Raw genomic sequence first — 26,267 nt, forward strand, 5'->3', positions numbered from 1 at the left:
GTTAAACAAAATAATGAACAAGCCTGTGCATTAGACATGTACTACACATTTCCTCCACAGTCCCTCATAAAGGTATGACAGGAAAGTACTTCTGAATCATGTCACAGAAACTTCTTGACTTCTTCTTAAAACCAGAAAAGCCAAAAACATCAGATCGTATCTAGTCGTATCGAGGCAGCCGCTGCATCATCTGTTATATTATTAGATCTGTTATATTATTTCTGCATTCCCTTTGCACTTCTTACATTCAATGTTTTTCAACATTCAGTATATTTTCTACCTCTGTTAATATATTTTTATACTACATTCTATTCTACTTTGCACATCCTACTTAATATTTCAGTATTCGTATTTTCTGCCTCTTTTAATATATTTCACATTACATTCATAGTATTCCCTGTACATCATTCAGCTCCTTGCACTGTTTCTTGATTTTTGTTTGTGTTTCACTACTGTTACTATACACTGTACTTTAGTGTTGTATCTGAATCTGTATGTTGGATTTCTATGTTGGATTTGTATGGTGCACCGAAGAAAAATTCCTCGTAGAGATAAACCGACTTGGCACTGAACTCAATTTTGATTCTGATTCCGATTACGGCCGTTGGTCACGTTAACCGGACCTTGTGACTTCCCGTTCGTTTGTCAGCGTGACCCCTGCCGCTCCTTCCTCTTACCTGGGTTCCCGATTCTTCCTCACGAGGCTGACGAAGGTGTCAATCTCAGCGGCAGTGATGTGCTTCTCTAAGAGCTTTCGATTGTTGTGCAGAAGGGCAGTGATGGTGTCCTCTGCGAGGACGTCATACCCAATCTGTTTCTGCATAAAGCGAAACTGCTTGGCTATGTATTCCTATAGGAGAGAACACGGTAAGAAAAGACATCAGTTTCCGTCTTTCTTAAGGTCAGTATGTACTAGAGTGAAGAGCAGACACCCAGAGGTCTATAGGAATTTTTAATTATGAATATGATAGCAGTAAAGAAACATGTTCAACTTTGGTAACTTTCATGTGGCACTCGTCACGTTGAACCAACAGCACTGTTTGACTGAGACAGGATCGACGGGGCAAGAGGTTGTTAAGGGGCGTGTTGGAGAGGATGAGTGTAAATGTTGAAAAAGTGTGAAACCACAGGAAGAAATAGTCTAGGTTGAAAAACACAGATAATATCATGATTTGTATGATTAAGTTTGAGAGTAGCAAGATGAAAGCCAGCTCGATCGGATTAAGAGGCTCTCAGAAAACACGCATTTGAACCATATGCATAATTAACTTATCTCTGGAACCTCTGACCCAGAATTTTTCTCATGAACTTTATTCAATATCTCTGGCCGATAAACCATGACACACATGACGCCTTGTAAAAATGGGCGAGATAATGAGGATCCGTTCCAGCTCTTCTGGCGTCCAATGTACAGTAATCTTGATTCAATTAACCAAAGACCTAATGGTCAGTGAACAAATTCAAACAAGTATGTTAGTGTTGGTCTAGACAAAAACTCTCTAGAGGAAAACTCAAAAAGTCTCTAAGGAATCCCCAGGATTGGAGCAGAGCAACTCCAATCAAGAGAGGTTTTTTTGTTTGTTTGTTTTACCCGTTGAGGACAAATGCTCCCCAGAGGACTGAGGAAAAAGACTAAAGGCCGCATAGGGTTCAACTGGCACACCCACCTGGTTCTTCCTGTAGTCCTGTTGAGAGTGGCGCAACACTCGATAGCACAGTCTGCAGATGTGCCTGAAGGGGGCGTGTCTCTGATCGCCCAGCTCCTCCAATCGCAACATGGGACCGTCGCCACTGTCAGTGAAAGGTGCCTGCAGCAGCTTGAAAATCTATTTGGGAAGATGAGATGGATGAAAACTGAGAAGCAAGCAGGTGGAAGAAAAATACTGAGTTAGGAGAACGGGTCTAAATAGACATCACAAGATTGAAACCCTGTCTTTGTCTTCGTTTATCATTGGTTAACAGCTCAGGGGAATTCCGTATTACTTCAGATTGACTCAGAACAGAGAACTATGCCAGTTCAAATGTAGTTAAGACTGAGTTCAAACTCAGCTCTTACCTGTTTGAGGATGTTCTGTTCCCTCATCAGTTTCTGCCTCTCACGATTTGGTTTGTTGACCATAATCTCCAACACATCCTGACCACTATTAGGGATGTCTACCACGAAGAACACTAGATCCTCCAGCAGCTTGGTGACAAATCTGTCACACAGAACAAAGAGCATCATGAATCTCAAAAGATTTTATATCATACGTAACCTGGCAGCAACTTCACTCAGGATCTTTAATGGACAGGCAAAAAAAGACCAGAAGGCAAAGAAAAAAAAACAGGGAAGCCTAACACCCATTCACACCCCACAAAACATGTAATGAAGATTATACATGCTGTTTGGGTAAACATCATTTAGCAACCAGGAGCTAGATATGAAGGTCAACCCTACCTCCTCTCATTCTGGGTAATGGTGCCCTTCTCCAATTTGCCTGCAATGGAGGCCAATACTTTACTGGCGTCGTTGGCAAAGTCTAAGTCTCGCACTTCTGCTGGAGGGACTGGCACTATGGCAAAGGCCTCTTTATCTTCTTTGACTGCAGATGTGCCAATCTGTGAGGAAAATGTATGAGCTATACAGTTAGTCCTGTAAATATGTTTAGCATACTACTGTTTCTTGTAAAGCAATCAAATAGAAACAAATGTGGCGGTCTTCCAAAGCCACAACAGACTATGATAAACCTGCTCACCCTAAGCATGACTGGTTTTTCTTCCTCCTTGTCGATGGGGTTGTTGGTACTGTGGACCCATGTGTTGGTACACAGATGCCTAAGTCTCACATAGGAGTTCCTGAAAGGAAAAGAAATATTTTCTCTCAAGTTGCTATACACATCTCTCAGACGCTGAATTCAAAAGCATATTTATCGAGATTAAGACGCAGAGTTTTATGTAGTTAAGACTTCGTGACACTAAGATTGAGTACAGTCTTTTGTGTAGCCAGCACTGTCTGACAATGAGATTGAGCTCAATATTTCAGGTAGTTTGTGCTGTTTTTGTTGCTTAATATTTCAGATTTGTGCAAGCAAGCCATGTTGCCACTTAAGGGATAATTTGCTGTCAGTACAGGCTGAGGGAAGGTGGGCATATATGGAGTCATAGATCATTAGTAGTCATGGGCAAATGTACATTAGTGAAAACCATTTAGAACTGAACAGCAACTCTGAGTCACATACATTATAGGAGCAGATTGCAGTGGACTGCTACTGGAAAGAAATAACTCTAAACTGGTTCCAGGCCAGGTTCTCAGTTTCAGGGCCAGTTGAGGTCACGCTCCACAAACTTTTTTTCCAAGAGGGAGTGATAGAGAGAGAGTGAGAGAGAGAGAGAGAGAGAGAGAGAGAGAGAGAAAGAATGAAAGAAAGAAAGAAAGAAAGAGACCATAGTAGTATTTTTAGAGACAACTGGATTAATTTCACCATTTACAAGTCCTTGAAATCTTCTAAAAAAGACATGGACCAGGGTCGGCCCATTAATGAAAGGGCTTTTGAGAGCAATTATGTTAAGGAAATAAAAAATGACAAAAAAGCTGCCAGTAGCGGCAAGGCCAGGAGGCTCTCTCATTCCATCACCCAGCCAATGCAGATCATGTGATAGTGACCACTAAAGTGAAGATAATTATATCAGGGTTGACAATTCTCCTATAGGGGCAGCTGTGAGACCCAAATGAAAGCCTCTTTATTTCTGATGACAAATGTCATAGGGGACCAGTTCTGCCACAATGGAGAAGTTGAGTAAAGTCCCTATTTTAATATAGCACAGACGTGTCTAATAATATCTTCTCTAGATCAAATTAGGACTTAAAAAAAAAAAAAAAAGAAGTCAAAATTCAATTTCAACTTCGCTTCAGAAAAAAGAAAAAGGCAATGCTTCCATCTTCAAAAACATTGGTGAAAATACTGAAGGAAGCTGAAATAATAAAAAGGTTAATAAAAAAAAAAAAAGAGTTTAAAAGAGTTAACGCCATTTGCAAACTGGACTGAGCACAAACATTGGACTAAGCCGACATTGCCCGGGGATAACGGAAACGGCTCGGGTCACGCACCTGTCAGCTATTAAAACACTTATTGTTCCTCTAAATCACCTTTGCTGGCTCTATAGAGCTCGGTAAACTTAGGCTTATGAGGAAATGTCACCTCTCACACATACACACACACACACACACACACGCGTACGCACGCACACACACTTTTTTCCACACCACACGCATGCATCTGTTCACACCATTCACTCTGACAGAGTCATTGAGTTCACAGTTTCACACAAACACACATACAGCTGAAAGGAAAAAGGTGTTTGGATTTCACCTTGGTCCAACCCACTTCAGGGCTGCTGAGTTCACAAAGCACACACAGACACACAGACAAACACACACATGCGCGTGCACACACACGCACACGCACACACACATGCACAAACACACACATGCATACTACAGACACTAGACACTAGCTATATTCTTGGATCAGTTGCGTAATCTGCCGTTTGCCTAACAGGCTTACCTTTGTGTGTGTGTGTGTGTGTGTGTGTGTGTGTGTGTAAGTGTGTGTGTGTGCGCGCTCACTGTAATTAGTCACGCCTAAAGCCAGCCTGTATCCTGATGACAGGACAGAGTGTTGTGGGGGGGGGGGGGGGGGTTGGGTTATTTCAGGTAAACCGTCAGTCGACATCAAGCGTAACACTCACATACCTGATAACGTGACACACAACAGCCTTTAGTTCATGAGAACTGGGCTCTTATCTGATAAAAACAATGACAGCAACAGTTTGGCATTGCTATGCTAAAACACAACATGGCTTAGGGAGACTGCTTTTTTCTCATAGCACGTGAGGCCATAAAAGATGAATGAGGGAGGATGTTTTTTTTGGGGCCGGGTGGGGGGGGGGGGGGCAGGTAAGTTATGCACAGAGAAGAACGTCTATCAGCTATGAACTACCGGGCTATGGCGTCACCTGTTCGCATGATCGCTGGAAACACGCCAAAAGAAAATGACAGATCATTGGACAGTCAGACAAACAAGTAAAAAAAAAATAAATAAATCAAATCAAATCAACCTAGCAGATAAAAGAGACTTTTAGGGCCTTTCCAGAAAGAAACCTCATGTTTAATATTTCTTTGGTAATGAATGGTTCCTGGAATTTTCCAGATCTTGGTGAAAGCCAAATCCGCATGGTGAGGAGACAAGACAGCTGATTACTTAGTGTAAGAAAGATTCTTTCCAGATGATTGCACATAAGACATAAGGGGGTGGGTTTTTTTTTTTGCGCAACAGTTGGCACATGTTTTTGTGATGGGAGACGAAAACGGATCGCTTCGTGAACGTGTAGCAACAACTTCAGGACCTAAAAAGTGTGAAAACTCTACCGTTACCGCAATTTCCTGATTCATGTCACACTGGGACTTTCCTGAAGTTGATGAGATGGGGAGGAGAAAAAAAAAAAGAAAAAGAAAAGAAAAATAAAATTCAGAGGAATTTGGAATCTGTCTCGCACGCAGACGCGCTCTCACACTTGAACACCCACATGCCCTCACACAAACATTGTTTCTTTCACTCTCACACACACACACACACACACACAGTCTTGCATAGGCATTCTTTAACCCTCTCACAGGCGCACATAGGTTGCACGTATATATGCACGAACACACACACACACACACACACACACATACATTCTCTCTCCTTCTCATTTTCACACTCACACTGCATGCACACAAACACACGCGCACACACACACACACACACACACAAATGCAAGTCCCGCCCAACATGAGATAGGTTTTTGTGGTAAGAGAGCAGGCACCAGAAAAAAGCATTGTGTGTGTGTGTGTGTGTGTTTGTACATGTGTGTGTGTTTGTGTGTGTGTGTGTGTGTGTGTGTGTGCGCGCACATACAGCCGCAGCAGATGGTTCCAGTCTTTCATTTCTCTCTTATTCTAAGAAATGTGACGCATTTGAAAACATGAGAGAATTAAGAGAAACAATTAATGAAAAAGAGAAATCTAAGTCACCAGACCACCAAACATTTGCGCTCTGCCAAGTCCTCATATGAGTGACATAAAAGCTTCATGTTTCCAAGAAGAGAGGTCTGCGTCAGACCCCCTGCTTACCCCCCGACCCCTCCCCAAATAAAAAACCACAGCTCTACAAATAAGAGACTGCCTGCTCAGTTTCCTATGATGCAAGACTGTATGACACCCCTGTATTTTGGGTCACGATAACGAGCAACATTACAACACTTCTGACCTCAACATTCCCAAACACATTATTCTGTCTATACCCGAAGGGACTAAGGTGAGCTGCGAACACGTAACTCTTCTGAGGAAAGTGTTGAAGTCAAGTCTTCACATAGTTCTTCACTGATGGAGAAAAATAGTTCTTCTCAATTTGAGTTGTGCAGCTCTGAGATCCTAGTCGAGCCTTTCCCGAGACAAGCCGCTGGGGTCCTAACCTTAACCCAGGGCGGGCTGGGATCCAGCCAGACAGTAAAGTCATCTCGGCAGTCTGAGACTGGATCTCAACAACAAGACCAGCAACAACATTCTCCTGTTTCCCTCCATCTGCAGGTGGCACGTGACAGTCAGCGGTACGTCGCTGACACCCAGCCCTGAGGTCTTATCCTTGACTCCACAACCCCCCCCCCCAGGCTGATCTCAGCTACTCGTTTCTTCTCTTTCATCTCAGAAAGGAAAGCTTTCATGTGAATGTTCCCACAGGGCCTTACAAGGTCTATACGAACAGCTCCTGGTTTTGAGATGAATCACAGAGGCAGTTGGGTTTGTGTTGATCGCACCAAAGCCGTTTGAATGTAAAAACCGGCTTGATAAAATGACTAGTCATGATTACTCTTTTGCTATAATCCGGTATCTACCTGGGCACAAGAGAGTCTCCCCCTCTGAGAGTGGTAGGGTCCAATTCGAAGATGGAGGAGATGTCGTTGCCATCAGGAACCGAAACGAGGGTGTACATGACTTTCTCATTGGGGGCACGTAGTCGTGCACGTAAGGCCTCGTGCTCTAAATCCAGCTACGGAGGGAGAGAGAGAGAGAGAAAGAGAGAGACAGAACGCTGTCACCATGCCAACCACAGAACCAATCAGCCCTATCGCTTTGTGATCAGCATCAACAGCACCATAAGCAGATTCAGTTACAGACACACACAGAGTATGAGCATATTCTCAAAGCCTTACCTAACACAGCAAAGACACAACGGAATGAACAGATACCGTCAGATCACATGGACAGAGGCTGTTAAAACATTTCTGATCTAGCTCCATCGTTGATAAATTAGATGCATGGGTCTAGGTTCTTTATTTTTTCTCTTGCACGTTTGCTGAACTATAAGACTGAGCTTTGCCTTGGTAATGAATGACAGCAGAAAACCGCAGCAGGAAGTAATGAAAAGATTGCCAATAACTTGCTCAACTATAAGATTATAGTTTCACATTGAACAGTAAGTTGTTCATTGAAACAACCACTAAAATATCCTCTAGCAGGTTAAAAGATAATTGGACCACATAAGTTATTACCATCATTCATCTTTGTAGCTTTTGCTTATCATAATTGAGTACAACGTAATTAAGGTGATATTAATTGTACAATGAATATGAGAGAAGACTATGCAATCCTGACTTGAAAAGCAGAATACACCAAGTGTGGCATCTACTAACACCACTCAGACATATACTGCCACCTAAAGGTCAAATCTGTTACTGCAAGTGCAACATTTATCTTATAATGCCACTATGTGGCAGGTCAGAGAAACTACAATGTCTTAAAAGTCTATTTCAAATGTATAAATAAAAACTTGACAGTTACAGATAAACTGGCGAAAGGTTTACTAGACATTTGGCTCTGGGGAGTTCTGTCATATCAGCATTATGAAGTATGTTACGAGTATAATTCATTAGAAAGGAATAACTCAGTACATCCTCCTGGTTGCATCTTAACCTGCTCGGCTCGAAAATTCAAAGTGATTCTTGCTCTGTTTCTCCTCATGATTGAGGGATTATCAGTTTTGTTTCCCTGGGGTTCTGAAAGGCTCCTTAGCCCTGCATTTTTTAAAAATCCTTTTCACTTTTCAAAGTCAATACACAAAGTAATAAGATATATTGAATGAAGAACACTAATATGAACATGTGCATGCATGCACAGACAGACACACACACAAACACACAAATTTCCAAGAGGTTGATTAATATGGCGGGATGAGGGATTAGGATAGATCACTGAGTAAGAGGTCAGAGATCTAAGAGATGTCAAGAGTAGGGGTTTGATTTATGAGGGTGCCGTTCCAGGGAAAAACAGAGGTAAAGTACAGGGCATGAGCCTAGAGGAATGGAAGGATCATGAGGTACATTCTGGAACACATTCTGTACAACTGAGCAACAGTACCTGAAAATTAAAGGGTATAAAATCCGCCACCTAGAACAGAAAAACAAAGATCCAGCCAGGAGCTGAGTTAAGCGCGTACACAAACAAGAGACAGACATGACAGAGATAAAGCTAAAATATAAGCCAACAGCCAAAACAGAGATAGGGTTTGGGCTTACTGAGGAACGAGATTCTTGGCATTCTTCTTCGTAGTCTGGGTTGACCTACCAATAACAAAAAAAAAACCAAACAAAAAAAAAACAACCCATACACACACACACACACCACACGTACAAATTTGAAGACGTAATCAGTCGGGGTCTGTTGGGGCCTTTTTTTTTTTCTTTTTTTTTTAAACACTTCACTTAATTTCAGTGAGAAACAAAGCATCAAGAGTTCACTGTACAAATCACATTCCTGCAGACAGATCTGCCCTACCATCTGTGACAATGAGGGTTACGATCTAAGCAGATATGGAGAGAGAGGGAGAAAGAGAAGGACCAACCTCACTCACCTCAGCCGCCAGGTAATGGCCAGTAGCCAGATGCTTAAACCTGAACAGGCTGTTCCAGTAGCCTGCGCCTCCTCTACAAGGGTCATGTTGAACCACCTGAGGGAGAGACAGATTCAAAACACAGATTACCGAAATGACCCTCAAAGCACAATGAATCATTTGTGTATGTGAGGAAAACGATTTCCTCTCTAGAATCCCAAACGGGGTTTTCATTGGCCGCAGTTTACCTCCACTTCCCACAATGCTTTGCTACTGGTGGCAGAGGTGGCGGACTGACGTCCCGTGGTCCGGAGGAAGACGTACTGTTTCTTTTTGTGCTCGTCACAGGTCAGAAATTTCTCTTGTTCGGCATGGAACAACCTGACTACGTCTCCCTGGCAACAAGACGAAAGAAACAGCCAATGTTAAGAGAAGTACTGACCGACACAAAGAAATACTGTCTTGGCGCTAGAAAAGGTTTGAAGGACATGTTTAATTTAAATGATAAATGATCACAATTGTAATGTTTGTACTCTGTCAAGGCCGTACTGACCCCTTTCAGTATGGCTTCCTTGTTGTCACTCCATTTCATAAACAGAACTATTTTCCAACTGGTGTTGCAGTTCACGGAGTTCACCTGGGAGTTTGGGGGGGGGGGGGGGGGGGGGTGGGGGTTGGTTGAAGTGCAAATGGAGGAAAAAAGAGGAGCATAGAGCAGTCTGGGTTTTGAGCTATGAACACGCCATCCATTCAAATTTCTGAGTCTCAAGTTTGGCAGAGTAAGTGACTCAAAATGAAAACGCCAGCATGTTAACCAGTCGTCTGTCTGGTGGGGTGCCGTTCTAATCAAACACGTAAAGACAGGCCATTCCAGTCTTTAACATCTATACCCCTACACGATACCAATTAACGCCACACTAACAAAAGGTTCTCCTGTGCAGAAAAAGACTTATCAAAAGATAAATGCATTAATAGCTGCTTTGTGTCTTGTCTCACGAATGTGACAGAGTCATTAATGGAGATAGTAACATATTCGGAGTCATTACGTTCCGTGCTATCTTTGCTAATTTGGTTGAAATTCTCTGTCAATATTGAATTAAGTGCTCCTGACAATGGTGTGGTTTTGAGATTCAAAGGAGTCGGGTTCAGATGGATGTCTGGACAAACCTCGTTGCATCCAGGGTTATCCACCAGCTGATGGCTGCTAGCATGAAGCGGCTGACCTGCATTAACAGGGTTCAAGACCACCTTGTCCCCGATCACCACCTGCACGGACAACACGCGAGTTTAACCGACTTAAACAAATGCTACAGTACACAGCTGAATTATATACGCTTAAGCCCAAAACATGCATTCCGACGTTCACACACAAAAACATGGCTCATGTCCTAAAATCACACATGCATATACACACTCGTACAAGCACAGACACACACACACTCCCACACACACATTTTTTAACCTCTATAAGCCTCCTCTTGCATCTTTAGTGTGTACAAATTCCAAGAAAAACAACACACACACACAGACATGCACACACAGATGCGCGCGCACGCACACACACACACACACACACACACACACACACACACACACACCCCTAAACCACCTGTTCCAGACTGCTCTGTCGGTTACTTAGCGCTGTGCATAAAATAAACAGATTCATGAGCATCTCAAGGCACCATTAGGAGGAGGAAGACTGAGGTGAAACCACAACAATAACAACAACTGCAGGGGCGTTGATAACTGCCATGCCTAAAACTCTCTGAACTGAACAAAAGCCCTTTCTACCGAGAAAACACTCAATCACTCACTAGCTGTAATACCTGCAGCCGAGCGAGAAAAAAAACAAAGCTGAACCAGGTAGTTATAAACGGTCTAAAACCGTGGGTTGAAACAAATTAATATCTTTAAATCATGCGAGGGATTTTTAAATATACTGACTGGACTACAGAAATCAAATGTGTAGTGTGATATAAATCTAATGTGAACTGTAACAAGGAAATGAATTATCATCGCCGACATCAATGTTTAACGTTTCATCTTGCGGCCTTCTGACGTAACGTAGCTATTTGTGTTACGTGTGTTACACTTTTAACCTGCCAAGGGGGCTATGCATCGGTTGTAAGTACGTATGATATACACTGCATATCATACATACTTACTGAAGTATATACACTGAAGTGTGAGGTTTGAGTATTGAGTATATGTATTTATGAATTTCGGTGACGGTTGGGTGTCAGTCCTGGCTGAGAATGAACAGTCAGAAAGCAGTCATTTATCCTGATGCCGGTTTAGACTGGTCCTCAGTGATTTCTAGATGTATGAGTAAGACGTAAAAGGATGGCAGCCCCTTATGACAGGGAAGCCAGATTGGTGCGAATTGAAAAGTGAACAGTGTCCAATGTTGCCTTGTGTAGGATGACTAACCAAACCTACACATTCATCGCCATATGGGACAAAGCATCCGTTCACTTCACAGGAAAGTAATGCCACACAAGAAGAGCACAGGACATTTATGTAGCTAATAACAGCTAATAACTTGCCTAAAGCAAAGACTATCTGTAAAGACTATCTGTAAATCTTAAGCAGAAGGAAAAATCAGCTGTCCCACACACACACATACATACATACATGCATGCATGCATACACAGACACATACATACACATACATACACACACACACACACACACGTACATACACACACACACACACACACACACACACACGTACACACACACACACACACACACATACACACACACACACATACACACACACACACACACACACACACACACACACACACACACACATACATACACACACACACACATAAACACACACACACACACACACATATACACACACACACACACACACACACACATACACATACACACTCACATACACACTCACATACACTCACACACATGCAGTGTGTGTTTCTTTAATGGTGTTAGGATAAGACACAGTCACCAAGAGCTTTGACATCATGTAAGTTTGGTTTGGCCCTAGTTTCTGTTAGCTTACGCAAAGACTATCCTCTGAGGACAAAAGCCCGATCGTCACAAACACTGATCCTCCCACGAGAAATGTCAGTTATGTGACTGAAGATCGGACAACATCATCAACCTCTAGCTATCCACCAGAGGATACTTAATAATGTTTGTTCGGATAAAACGTGCAAATGTTTCATTAGAAGAACAAATTCTAGAATTGTTATGATGCTGTATGTGGGCATTATAAACTATTCTATAAACCTTTATTTATTTAGTTCTTAAACAAACCAGTTGTTTACTAAAAACTTAAACAATTACAAATGATAAATGTATACTTTGCAGTCATAGTTTTGCATAATTTGCATGTTGTGATATTCAAATTCTGACAGGAAATTCTTTACTGTCCTTTTATCCTCTGTTAAAATGTAAAATGGGCTTGTAAAAGGTGCATCTTTGAATCTTAACTGGCCCACATACGGCTGTGCGTTGGCACTCACACTGTCTCCTATGGAGCGGAGCTTGTAGAAAGGTTGTATGTAGAACCAGGAGCCCTCGTTCCCAGCCGAATCCAACGTTACACGCATGGCATTCTTCTCCAGCAGAGCAGGTAGACGCTTATTCACAGTCAGGTACTTATTGCTTTTCAAGTGCAACAGCTGTGAGGTAGATCACATCAAACATTAACACAACACAAACACCATCCACACACACTCAGTGGGTACAATGCAGGGTGGGGTGGGGTGGGGTGGGGTGGGGTGGTGGGGTGGGGGGTTACAAAGAGGTCTAGAACATTCTGTAGCCTCCCCTTTAGACACTGACGTATAAATAATGACTTATTTACATAGGGGGAAAAATACAACTGAGGATTATCACGAGGCCTGTCATTTTGTAAAATGCATTAAACAAATAAGCTGATGCCATGTCATGTTAAAAGAGACTACACTATAAAGAAAAAAAAAAAATACAGGAAAATTATTCGTATGCAAATTCTAACGGTACACTGGTTCTATTGAGAAGATGGAATCAGACCATCTCCTAAGAACTACGCCAGTCACAGAACAAGGCTTGATTGATCTTTTGAAGGCCTCAGACCTGGATGACGTTCCCGTATTGGATGACCGTTCCAAGCAGCTTTCGGTTTTCTGACTCATTCTGTTTCTTTTCCAGATCAGCAGCGTGCTGGAAAAGACGTCCGACAACACGTCAATTCACACAGTCACTCAGTCCTTCAGAATCAGACGATGCATGGAGAGTCGCAGAACGCACTGAGCACGTGCAGAACGATCTTAAAGATATCAGCATTCAGCCTTTAAATCATTTAACGAAATCCTTCCTGTTAATACATATACTGTGGTGTCTCTTTACTTCCTATTTCGTTCACAAGTTTCTCGACTTCTTGGTGGCTGTTAAACAGGGCGTCCGTCAACTGACTGCATACTGATTGAATATTCATGCAGATAAACATCATGAATGAAATGGTGTGTGGTGTGTGTGTGTGTGTGTGTGTGTGTGTGTGAGAGAGTGTTTTTTTTTTCAGCAGCAGGAGGCCATGTTGCTGTTGGTGCTGGCGTTGGGAGTGACTGGAAAGCGGGGGAGAGTTGGGGGGGAGTGGGCCCACTCACATGCAGTTTGTTGAGGAGAACTGTATCTGTTGTGCTATTCCCTCCAGGTTTAGCTGCTTTCCAGAACTGCTTCTGAGCTGAGTATCTATTCATAGGACACAGCTTGAACAGACAGTCTGAGAAAAGAAGACAAAGAGAAAACAGACAGACACAGACAAACACACACACACACATATACACACACACACACACATATACACACACACACACACATATACACACACACACACACACACACACACATACATACATGCACACAGACACACACACACACACACACACACACACACACACACACAAAAGACAGCTTAGTGCTGTGGCTACTGTAACATCAGATAGCTAGTACACCACACTGATTAGCATGTCATTGACCTTTTTAATCGCACCATAAGAGTCTAAATTATACCGTATAGCAGAGCAGTTTCACAATGTCAGTTGGGACAGCAAAAAAATGCCAGGTACAGCATGACAAACACAAAGTAAATAAGAATGCTTGCATTAACCTTATCGCTCTCTTTATCAAACTTTTTTTTTCTTTTTCTTTTTTTTGTTTCACTTGTTGAACGATTTTGTGAACGTAGACACAAAATCGAGCGGCTCAGCTGTCCAAACTGTCTGGATGGAGAATTTTTCATGGAAACTCCCTCCGTGCGCTGCCTTAGATTTCTTTATTGCTCAGATCCTTGCTCCATAGTCTGTCAGCACGACTACCTGAGAGTCACACTGAGCTGTAGTGATTAGCTGTGACAGGAATAAAAATAACCCGTCCAGCGATAGCCGCGCAGAACGCGGCCAACCTGAGCGTCCGGGGATTAGCCGCCACGGGACGCGGGCTAGAAGAAGAGGGACGCGCGGAAGGAGGAGTGTGCGAAAAAAAAAATGGAGAGAAGGAGAGAGAGATATGTGAGCACAAAACTGGGGCAGTGGGAGAGGAGAGTAAAAAAAAAAAAGAAAAAGAAAAAGAAAAGAACAGAGAAGAGGGGAAGCAGCTGTTTGTTTAGTTCTAAGGAGAGAAAGAGAGAGTGATTTAAGGAGGAGATGTCAAGAAAGGGGCAGGTAGGTCAAGGATAAGGACATGAGGAGGAAGACAGAGAGGCAGACAGACAGACAGAGAGATAGGAGGAGATGGACAGATGGACAGAGAGAGAGAGAGAGAGAGAGAGAGAGAGAGAAGTGGGGGTGACCAGAGCATAAGCTCTGTGAAACTGAGCCAAATGAACTATACTGAGAAAGAGGGGGAGGGAGGGAAGGAGGGAGAGAGAGAGAAAGAGAGCGAGAGAGAGAGAGAGAGAGAGAGAGTGAGAGAGAGAATAAAGGATGGAGAGGAGGAAACTGAAGGGGATCTGTAGGTCAGGGTGAGGAGAGTCTGCGTTACAGAAATCACAGGAAGGCATTTGCTCCACATATAGCCTCTGTCATAACCATCAGCTCTCTCTGTGTTCCAGTGCAGCAAGGTCAATATGACATAATGCTGTTCAGAAGTGGACTTAACCCACTCGTTACTGGACCATGTGTCCAGGCCAGCACAAAAACGACAAATTCAGCAGGCCATTCCTCACATCAGCGCCAAACGACGTGACAGCATTTTAATCACGCTGTTAATCCACGAAGCACTTTGCAATGAAAATCAGATAGAACAAGTTGGAACCAACACGAATAGCACCAAGGCCCACTGTACCCTATACTATTTCTACAGTACCAGAGCAATAAGTAAAGAAACACAGAGAAAACCACAGAGAGACTAATTATTAACTACATCTCTCAAGACATGTTAAAGTGTGACAAACCACACTACTGTAACAAGGGCAGAAATGGTTACAGTACTGTTAACACTCTACTTAAGGAAAAAAAAAAAACAGAAAATGACCCTGTGCCCTATTTGCCCTGTGTTAATGTTTCTATCTTGGTGAACTCAGAAAAGCAACACAAATACATGGGACTAACACAAAAATGTTATGTCAGATGAATGCTTGGGCTGCTTCTATAAAACCCGAAGGAGGACTTTTATTCTAAAATCAGGGATAAAGGCTGAAAGACAGGCTCCATTTTTCACATACTTAAGCTTCCATCCCTCACATTTCCCCATTCAAGCTACAGCACCGTAAAAAAAAAAAAAAAAAAATCGTTCACACCAAAACTTGTATTTCAACTTTATATCAACGTGCTTCGAGGGAGTTTAGGGATCCTGCTCTGTATACAGTCAAATATCCTAAAGCAACAGCTCTGAGTGTCATAGCTGACACCAAAGCAATTACTACCGTGTGGCACTGATCCAGACTGAGGGTGGAGGGGGGGGGGGGAAAGCAGGCTTTTGAGCAGCAGGCTAAAGCTCCCTGGAAACCAGGCCTTTTAAATAGCTTAAGAGGTCTATTAATACCGGTGAGGGATCCAAGCATTTATCCTCTAGAACACTTGCACATCGCTCAGGCAAAAGATGCTACGGTCTCGCAAGACACCTCCTCTCGGTCCATCCCGGAGAAGCTCTTACTAAAGCTTTCCTTTTCTCCTTTTCACGCTTCAGAAATACAGCCTGTGACGAGGTTTACGCAAGGCTAACCTCGTTCTGCGCGGCTTTCTCTTCCCCACGCTTTCCTTCTCACACACACACACACACACACACACACACACGTACGCACGTGCGCAATACGGAATAAAACGCACGGATCACAACCTAAAATCTTCATGTGTTAGTATTTGGCTTTTTTTTTTTTTTTTTTTTTTTTTTGCAATTTCAACTGCGCCTACATCCTGCTGGTTCTTCTGGGACACACATTTGCTTTTAAATCACAGTGCGTAGGTGTAAGCTTGTACTTCCATATACGAGACGTTGGCCTTCGTTATATGACAGCGTGTCCTGAGATGTGGCTGGTGACAGTTGAGTACTGAAGTGTAAAGATTTCTCCTAACTGGCTGAGTAAACAGGAAGTGCATCATCACAAGTGCCGCTGTGCTCAGTGATGCGCACTGGAGGGGAAAGATAGCGCGAAAGATAGGTGAGCAAGATCACAAGCAAATCCAATGACAAAAAAACTGTTCAGAGGTCAGCAACAGTGTTAGCCTAAAGTGGAACAGCAGGAAATTCTCAAAACCTCGTGCTCAATGGGGTTTTTTTTTTTTTTTTTTTTTTTTTGTCATTGTTTTGTTTTTGTTTTTGGTTTTTTTCTTTTTCCAGGAATGAGGAAGTAAAGGCTAAAAACTTAACTGATACAGACTGTTCCGACCAGTTTTCTTGATTCTACCACTGATCATGTTCTTAGAAGTAGTCCCTGGGTAACACCACAAACGGACTCCCAAAATTCTCCATCTTCTGCAGTAGCTATTCAATAATTACCAAACAGAGAGGAAGGATCCTACAGAAGTCCATTCAAATGCAAACACTTCAAAAGAAGAAGGAGAGCTTTAACTAACCAGTACGTAAGACAAAGTGAACAGAGATGAGGTAGAACTCTGCCCTGACCGTCAGGTTTTCAGCCTGGTTTTCATCCAGCAGCAGTTTTCAGCAGGTGTGCACTGGTTGGGCTGATTGATTCTATCCCACAGGACCACTGCCCTGTCAGACCTGTCACTATAGCACAAATAAGCCATTGTTCTAGACATGCCGTATCCATTACTGTGTGAGGTGAAAGTCATTCATACGGATACCCAAGAAGCCTTGGTGGGAGTCTGCCACCGATGTGGAGAATGATCCATTTGAAAACCGTACTCACCATAGCACTAAAACCTTCTCTTTAGAGAGAGAAAAATAGGTTGCATGAGGCTAAGAAACAGCTAGAAGTTAAATTAATGAAAGAGCTTTGTGTTGGTGCCTTGGGCCATTTTGCTGTGTTAATAATCTTTGAATATTACCCTAACGAGACCGACAGCATTTTTTTTTTTAAACCGTGGTGTTAATTTACAGATGTGGTAAATCTGTAAATTAACACCACAGAGCAGTATCAGAAAAAACTGAAGCAACGAGATAACATACTTTATGCTAACACTTCAGCCATGCCTATATATGTAGATAAGGCTCGATTCTGAATAGATCGCGTGACTGTGTGTTCAGCCATAGAGGCCTCACCACTGAGAAACTCCACAAGCTATTGAAACCATGCCATGATACAGTATGTGACGTGCAGTTTGTGTTGTGGGTGAACCACGCAGCGTGTGATAGCACAGTGGTTTTACTCTGTCTGCACACTGGCCACTGTTCTCACATTTAAAAAAAAAAAGCGCAGAGAGAGATACCTATAGCAGCATGTGAAAAGCCCATGAATATCGTTAACGCATAGGGAAATTTGCCCTGTCATTTGCATATGGTATCAGTTAGTATTTGACAAGACCGTCTCTCGCTTCCTGAGCTCAATTCAAACACAGGCAGCTGTAGGGTTTATATCAAAAGCTAAACTGATACAAGCTTGTCTATACACATATAACTCAGACGAATGCCATCTGTCATATCATAATGCATCCGATCAAGAGTAATGATAAAATATGATGCAATGTCCAAACAGTTTCAGCCTCATTTTATTATGACCATCCCATAACCGCAAAAGAAAGAATAATCTTGGGACAGTAATGACGTGGACTTCAGTTAAAATCAATATGTTTCTATTATTTTCTCGGCCCGGTCTTGAGAGAACTATTTGCCCATACTAGACTGATTCAGTGCATGTCAAACATCTGAATGGAGATCAGTGCTTGTGGAAACTTTAATTGTCAAAATTATGACTGTGTAATGTGAAAATGCATCTCTTACACATCTGAATTCTCCTCAAATACTTTTGGCATTTATGAAATCACCTCAGTCTGCAGTATCTAAAGTAGCATAATTATATATATATATATATTTTTTTTTTTTTTCATTTTGATACTACATCCCAGAACACCACTTCTAGAAAACGAGGCACAAAAATCTTGCTCTCTTTAAGAAAAAAAAAAAAAAAAACGCTTTTTTTTTTCTTTCCATCCTCTTTTCCTGTCGTCATCACTGGCTCTGTGACCAAATATGGCATTAAAGCCTGTCAGTGATGTGTATTTGACTGTGAGGCAGGAGGATCAACCCATATCCAGTTTCTCCCAACTGCGTACCATTCTCCAACCTGAAGCACTGTACTTCTCAATGTTACGGCCCCCTGAACCGGCTTGGACTGTGCTGTCGGCAATATCGAATCTAGAGTCTAGCTGAATAAATGAAGAAAGGACATCCAGACAGTGTATGTCTAATATCAGAAAAGACAAACTAATACTGATAGATTCTTTTTTTTTGGGGGGGGGGGGGGGGGGGGGGGGGGCTTGGATACAATGTCAAAAAGGACAGTACTGTCATTTATGTCCTTTGACATAGTGACGGACATGAGCCATTGTTGTCCGACCTCTCAACAGTGATTGCACTACATCACAGACAGCGTATGCGTCAAGAGGAACTGGGACCCAAAGCAGCCCGGCCCCCCACCAATCAGAAGGCCGGAGCCCAAGCACAGCCGCCCAGCCGCTACATCAAACCGACAGAAAATAACAAACAGCAGCTCTTCATCAAAGCTGGCCTCTGTGACGGATCGCCAGTTTCACACGTAATCAGCCCCATCTGTCAAATAGTCATTCACTCTCACAGTGGCTCTTCCAGAACCTTCTCACACGTGTCAGAGACATCATGCCTGCTCATCATACAGCAAGACTAGACTCAGATACACTTTAACAAGCCATTTCTGCCCCTTAACACATATTAGCCTGTTCCAATAGCAGTGATTACGTTTTCACATTATAAACAGAGAAACGTGATTAATTGTGAGGTTGGAATTCAGAGTCTTCAGCAGGTTATTCAAGGTTGACTTGGGTTGCAATTTAACCCTGATACAGTTTGCACACACTAAAAATAAGCAAAATGGAACTCCTTCAATTGCAAAAAAAAAAAAAAGGTCAATTTAATTTTCATGACCTTGACTGGACTGAATGAACCTCATACAAGCTAATGTGTCATTTCATCCAAAAATTAATTTACAGAAGCTGTTAACTGGAGGCCTGCCAGGGCTTTTTGTTTCTCAGGTCTCAAAAAAAAAAAAAAAAAATCATTACATGCACAGACAGTGACACACGGCCAATCACAGCCACTCTGAGTCATCTACCTGCTGCAGTATACAGTAACCTTGAGATAAAGGACAGTATCACCATTCATACAGTAAACCCTCTTCACACCAGCCTGGTCGTGTAGCTATGCTCCAGCTGGTCTACATGTGATTGCTTCCAAAAAGAGGAACCAAACTTTCCTCTTCTTTTGTTTATTCTGGGTGGAGGAAAACCGACGAACGGGTAGTGGAAAAGCTCTTTTAATAGGTCGCGTTTGACTTCAGAGAGCGCACAGACACAAAAGATGAGTGGGAACGAATATAAGATTTCTGACTCACAGCATGTGAATTAGTTCAATTAAGAGTTACGTTAATAAGATTTTACAAGAGGAGGAGTTTAAATCCAAAGAAACACGACCTTATTACAGTAATGGACCGACATTTTGGGTGACTGTAGACGTCAGAAAACAGAGCTGTCAAAGGATGATATAAATACAGTTCAAAGGCTGTCTGCAGTTGGGGCCCAATTTTTACAGCCCAAAAGGGCCGGTGGACCAGAGGACCCGGGGTTTTTGAGAGTGGCAATAAAAAGAAAAGGTCGTTTTTAGAGGATTACGGTCAAGAGGTAAAAACAGAGAACAAAAATGAGTCAGAGAACTTGACTCCGAATTGATTTAAACAGAGCTTAAATAAAGAAGAAATGAGATAAACACCCTGGAGAGTTGCAGCAGTAAGATATGAAGGGCATAAATCTCTTTAAGCACTTGCTAGACTTGAAGATGGGCTTCAATTTATAGCACCTTACACTTACACAACAGTGCAAAAAAAAAAAAAAAAAATAGAAAAAAATCAGAAGAAATGTAAAAAAAAAAAAAAAGAAAAAGAAAAAAAAGAAAAAGAGGCACGAGTGACAGTTGCTACAGAAGGGCTGAACAACATGTATATCAAACAATGTTCTGAAAGCAACTACAAATTACTCACATCAAAGTCCATAAAACCACTTGGCTACCTAAAGCCTCCAGTAGCAGAATGGAAAGACTAAAGTCTAGCCAAGTGGTTAGAGAGAGAGAGAGAGAGAGAGAGAGACAGAGAGAGAGAGAGAGAGAGAGAGTGAAGGGGAAAGAGAGAGAGAGAGAGAGAGAGAGAGTGAAGGGGAAAGAGAGAGAGAGAGAGAGAGAGAGAGAGAGTGAAGGGGAAAGAGAGAGAGAGAGAGAGTGAAGGGTAGAGAGAGACAGAGAGAGTGAGGGGGGGGGGAGATCAAAGAGAAGAGGAAATTACAGGTTCTGCCAGACTTTTAAAGTCCCTTAACATGTAAAAACAGTCTGAAAAGAGGCGATAAAGCCTAGGAGCAGCTTGTTTGATCAAAACGCCTGAGGCAGATTCTGTAATGAGTTGTCCTAAGCATCAGGAAATTAGCTTACACAAGATGTCATTAGTAAAGTTATGACATATCAGGAAGCTACTGACAGCTATTCTGCATATCTGATAGCGTCTACAATGTAAGCACTCAAATATGACTCCGAAAATCTCTCAAAATATAGCCTATAAAGTTCCAAGATTAAAAGTATCCTTGGCCAGTAAAATGAAAACATACTGAGCGTCCACCGCGGAGAAAAAATAAACACTCTCTAGTGAACTCGAAATACGCCCAGCATGAAGAGGAGTCGCGTCTATGCTCTAAAAGAGAGCTAAACCTAGAGCCTTCTCCCAGTGTGTCAGCAGCTGGGCACTGTGATGGAGCTGATATACAGTACTCTGAGGAGGGGACAGGTGAATGCAAGGTTAATTAGCATCAACTCAGCTTCAGGTCCGTTGAGACTGTAGGCTCGTATTTTACAACACAAGATCACAAGCTCTGAGCTCAAGCCAGCGTGAACCCAAACCAACTTTGGCATCACTTCTGCGTAACTTATGTCCAGTTCCTTCTTTTTTTTTTTCTCTCTTTTGAAGTGCGAAGAGATTGCACTTCACCAAAACATTAAACCACGTTGGCGGTGATCACTGTAGAAGCGTCACAGATATGTTTTTCTTTCTTCTTTTCTCTTTAATCTGTGACATCGTGTCAAGCATCCCAGAACTATCTCATAAAGCATGATGATATCATAATAAAGATAAAAACGACATCACGAGATGAATAAGTTTTATAGTCCCAGAATTCTGACATCACAGTCATGGTGCGGGAGAGCTTTTCACAGAACTTTGACCATCACAGCACCGTATGACATCACAAAGCACAATAGCATCACAGTGACATCATACTGCAAGCTAACAGCAGAGATCATTTATAGCATCACAAGCTCTGGCACACAGTAACAATACATTTTGATGTCACAGGCCAGCTATCAGTGCAATACCAGACACATCACAAAGCAGTGGAAGTAAGTGCTAATTTATCAAACACACTGTTGACAACATAAAAGTTCAGAACAAATTCTGACAAAAGCAGGCATAACATGAGTAACACATAATGATGAAATCAGTAACAAACCCTGTACAATAATGCCTACAAGACAACCAAACTGTTGGTCAAATACTTCAATAAATAACCAACTCTGGGAATAATTTCCCCACAATTTATTTACAGACCAAAATAAGCACTGGGAATATCCAAAAAGGGTATTTTAGAGTCACCAGACAGATTTGACCATACTGACCACCATTCACATAGCTAAAACCAGTCTTTCTGAAACGCTGGTTTGGGAACATGTTACCAGTTTCCATGAGGGGGGGGGGGAAGGCAGGCCTTACCTCTAAACTTCTTGGGAGGGTTATTGAGGTCCCCAGTATCCGGCTGCACGACACAGCGGTCATCCACCAGGCTGCGGAGAAACGAGGTCACCATATATCAGTCATTTTCCATAACCACTCATATGTCGGTCATCTCTCATGACAAATTTAACAACATTTTATACCGTCAAGAGTGATCGTTTGGACGCACTTTGATGGGCAGAAATCAAATCAGGTTTAAAATTTTGAGTACAAAAAAAAAGAAAGAAAGAAAGAAAGAAAGAAAGAGAATGTTTATGGATAAATAATCGTTTGATTTTTTTTTTTTATCTTTCCCTAACGCCAGATGTATACCAGGTATGTAAAATACACGTACAACGGTAAAATTATGAAAGATAACCCTCAACTCATTCAGTCGTGCATTCCTCTTACTCAGAATGCGTTACTTTGTATCCTTGAATGAACTGTGTTTATAAATCATGTGGAATAAGCTAGAGAAAAGTATTTTCAAAGCATTTCAAATGTACTGGCAAAACAAGAGGGGAATCTAAACGAACCCTTAAAAAGGAACTGTGTGGGGAAGTGCCCAGAATCTGGGATGAAGCATTTTTCCAAAAGGGCAAGACAAGCTGAAGTTTAAGGCTTTAAAATCGTGAACAGTGAACTGCTTTGTTTTGTAGAGTCGTGACAAGCCTGAAAGTTACTGTCCATCAATTTTTTTTTTTTTTTAAGTTAATTAATAAACAAGCACTTAACCTTACAGTACCTTGGTGAGTAGCAAATTGTTGTTTGCAAAATATCACTAATGAACCAAACAACAACAGAAAAAAAACCCCCAGATAATCTCAGTATGGAAAGACAGCAATATTAACATATTTATTTATTTAACACAGGATTAGGGGATAACACAGACTCACGGGCATGAGCATTTTGAGTAATAGCCTACCACGGTCAGAAATTTACATCAGAGTGTAACTTGGCACACTGCAGCGCATTGATTCTGAATAAAAACTGCAGGCGCGTTAAGCTGTGAAGGTTATTGAGTGATTGTTGAGGTTATTGAGTGATTCTGAGTACATTTAGCAACGACTCTAAAATAGCAAAGTATTTTACGTATTATATATTTCATGACTGTATTATATGACTAAATCCTAAGACGCAAAAAGCATCCGGGTACACTGAAGCTCATTCATTTTTGTTCTTTCTTCTTCTCTATTGTCAGCGGCACCGTGTACAGTACCTTTTAGCAATTAGAACTCTATATGGAACCTTAAACGATGACTGTAAACGAACCATCGGATTTGGGTGTCATTAGCATAGCCCTGCACACAGGAGTGCTGAGGATCACACTACACTGGGCCTCGTAGGCATTTTCTTCGAATCTCACGCCGCTTTGATAGGATGCGAATGCTTTGTGTTTTGGGGACAAAGTCTATTTCTGTCACCTCTACAATGTGTAGACCTATCTCAAAAGGACACAGAGTAGCTCCACGTGTTTGGTTTGCTCTTTTTTCTCAAGCCTCATGCTGAGACACAAACACAGCTACAGCTACTGATATTCACTTATCAGTCAAACCTGGCTTCTCGACCTCAAATTAATGTCTGAAATCAATTTTTTTTTTTTATTATCTCACAGGTAAAAGAGCAGTCAGTAACGTTATAGCTGATACTCAGGCATGCATAAATAAAAAAAAAGAATGTGGTCAATTCTCTTTATAACTGTCCCCACGGTCACCTTGGTGAGGTGCTAGGCCGTGAAAAGCCCTATAAAATCATTTAACCAGGAACACACAAAGGATTGTCTTTTTTTCTTATATCCAATCCTATGGAATTTATTACCTCTTCAAATTTTGGTTATGCACAATCAATGGGATCTCAGGGTCACTCAAGAGTGTTATCCACATTTGGTGACTGGTCAAAAGGTCATTTTCCATTAACTCCTGTAATGGGCCATTGAGCATTTGGATACAATAATCAATGTTGGGACATGGTCTCACTTTGCATGGCATTCAGCGTTCAGGTTCAAGGTTTAATGACAGATCAAGGCAATGGGATAGACAGCACTTATTTGTCTTTCTCTGACATATTCAAAATACCAGAGCATAGCTTAGCTGATAAAGAGTGAAAAGACAGAGCGGTTTGTTCTGGCTTTGCTAGGTTGACATAGCCAGCCAAATGGAAACCAGCTGCTGACCAGGTGGCTTATTATTCAGGTGTCCCTCTGAGGTTACCAACACACACACACACACACACACACACACACACAAAAACACACACATATACACACATACACCTTCTGTGCCATGCTTCTAAATATAACCCCTTTCCGCATCTCATCAGTGTGTATGAGCCCAGAAAATAAAATGATTACGAGGCAGAAAACAGGGCAGGCAGGCGGCATGACAAACGACGGCTGTCAAAGCTTGGTTCTTCAAAGCTACACACGCTTCTGTTACCATGACAGAGTGACACTAGACGCCAGTTCGGCTTTGTGTGAAGGAACAGGGCTCAGAGAGATGACAAAAGCTGGCACGGACAGGAAATGACGGGGGAACGATTTTCGGGGGGCCATGATCTCCGCACTCAAAGCAAAACAAGGGCTATGACCACGCCGGGCAACACTGGCGATGCTGTTTTTAGAAGACGAAAATCTGAACAGGGTTTAGAGAAAGGTCAGAGAGAAGAGTCATTACACACAGCTAAGACTCCATTAGTCATAGCATGAACACTGACTCTGTGTCAAAGATCTTACATCTCTCTCTCTCTCTCTCTCTGAGCTGTGAAAATGCTAAGATGTCACTGCTTGTGAGACCAGGAACTGAACTTGCACTATGTGACAACAATAATTTTCACTTTTTTTCAAACTTGACAGGTTTTTGGACCTGTCATCTGCGATAAACAAACTGAACATCGCTTGAGCTTACTCAAGCGATTTAAATGCATCATTTAAAAGAACCTGTGAAAAAAAAAACATCTACAACACAGAGTTCGGCAGCATTAATACCACCGCAGTGTGTGTCGATCCTCCTGGGAATCACTGTCATTTTTTTTCTAGTATCATGTTGGCCTAGAAGTTTGTCCAGTAAAACCATGCTGACACGATAAACTTGTTTTCCCTTCTCATTCTTCCTCTGGCATCTCTCTGCTGGCAATCATTCTGTCCATCTCATGTCTAATGCTAAATCAGGTTTTGCATTGTCCTCTCTACTTCTCTTCTCTCTAAACATCCTAACACCATACACTACTGAGTGCTTGTCACTCCTCTCTCAGTATCTCCTAAGCACTCTACTGATTGTTTAATTACTACCCTGTCAACATTCTGACTAACACTCATTCACACACACATACACACACACGCACACACACAAACACACACACACAGACAGCTTGTTTGTCATAATTTGTGAGAAGGCTTGATTCTGACCGCAGGGAGTGCCAATATTATTGCAGTTTGTGAAGCTAAACCAGAAATCTCTTTAATCCATTATTACATGTTACTGCCTCAGTTTATTTTCAGTATCACTCGCTGTTTTCAGTGATTACATGTGAGATTAGAAATGAATGAGTGTGTGTGTATGGGTTTGTGTGTGTGTGTGTGTGTGTGTGTGTGTGTGTGTTCAAACAAAATTGTATTTCACAGACTATGCCATCAAGCAGGTCAGTGTTTTTTAAAATCCAGCCCTGGGGACCCACTGCAGAGAAAGTCTTTACTCTAATCAATCACTAACACACAGTTGGTCTGCTATTCAACACATCCTTAATTAGGTAAATGAGGAGCTTTAGAAAACAATATGCTAGTCATTGAGGCCTCAGGATGTCCTGTAGGATTTGGAAAAACATTGATATGGATGATAAAACATGTTAACTCACCCTAAAGTGCTTATAAATCCGTTAGTTGATCCCTCTGCGTACAGGGAACATATGTCCCCGATATGGAGGAAACTAGACATTTTGTCCGACAT

The 26,267-nt window shown here is 42.0% G+C and overlaps 1 protein-coding gene across 1 annotated transcript in view; it reads right to left on the bottom strand.

The window, feature by feature from the left end:
* Nucleotides 1-26,267, bottom strand: part of itpr1b (inositol 1,4,5-trisphosphate receptor, type 1b) — an 86,981-nt gene extending 60,714 nt beyond the window's left edge. Inside the window, exons 1-16 of the mRNA XM_030776257.1 lie at nucleotides 26,176-26,267; nucleotides 22,327-22,397; nucleotides 13,535-13,650; nucleotides 13,005-13,091; nucleotides 12,410-12,568; nucleotides 10,077-10,175; nucleotides 9,463-9,546; nucleotides 9,158-9,304; nucleotides 8,931-9,026; nucleotides 8,596-8,640; nucleotides 6,916-7,070; nucleotides 2,736-2,835; nucleotides 2,438-2,598; nucleotides 2,057-2,198; nucleotides 1,668-1,826; nucleotides 678-850 (exon numbers count right to left, since the gene is read on the bottom strand). Of these exons, the coding sequence (XP_030632117.1) occupies nucleotides 678-850; nucleotides 1,668-1,826; nucleotides 2,057-2,198; nucleotides 2,438-2,598; nucleotides 2,736-2,835; nucleotides 6,916-7,070; nucleotides 8,596-8,640; nucleotides 8,931-9,026; nucleotides 9,158-9,304; nucleotides 9,463-9,546; nucleotides 10,077-10,175; nucleotides 12,410-12,568; nucleotides 13,005-13,091; nucleotides 13,535-13,650; nucleotides 22,327-22,397; nucleotides 26,176-26,267 (1,886 nt within the window). The remainder of the gene's footprint in view (nucleotides 1-677; nucleotides 851-1,667; nucleotides 1,827-2,056; nucleotides 2,199-2,437; nucleotides 2,599-2,735; nucleotides 2,836-6,915; nucleotides 7,071-8,595; nucleotides 8,641-8,930; nucleotides 9,027-9,157; nucleotides 9,305-9,462; nucleotides 9,547-10,076; nucleotides 10,176-12,409; nucleotides 12,569-13,004; nucleotides 13,092-13,534; nucleotides 13,651-22,326; nucleotides 22,398-26,175) is intronic.

Source organism: Chanos chanos, chromosome 6, assembly GCF_902362185.1.
Source record: "Chanos chanos chromosome 6, fChaCha1.1, whole genome shotgun sequence".
NCBI lineage: Eukaryota > Metazoa > Chordata > Actinopteri > Gonorynchiformes > Chanidae > Chanos > Chanos chanos.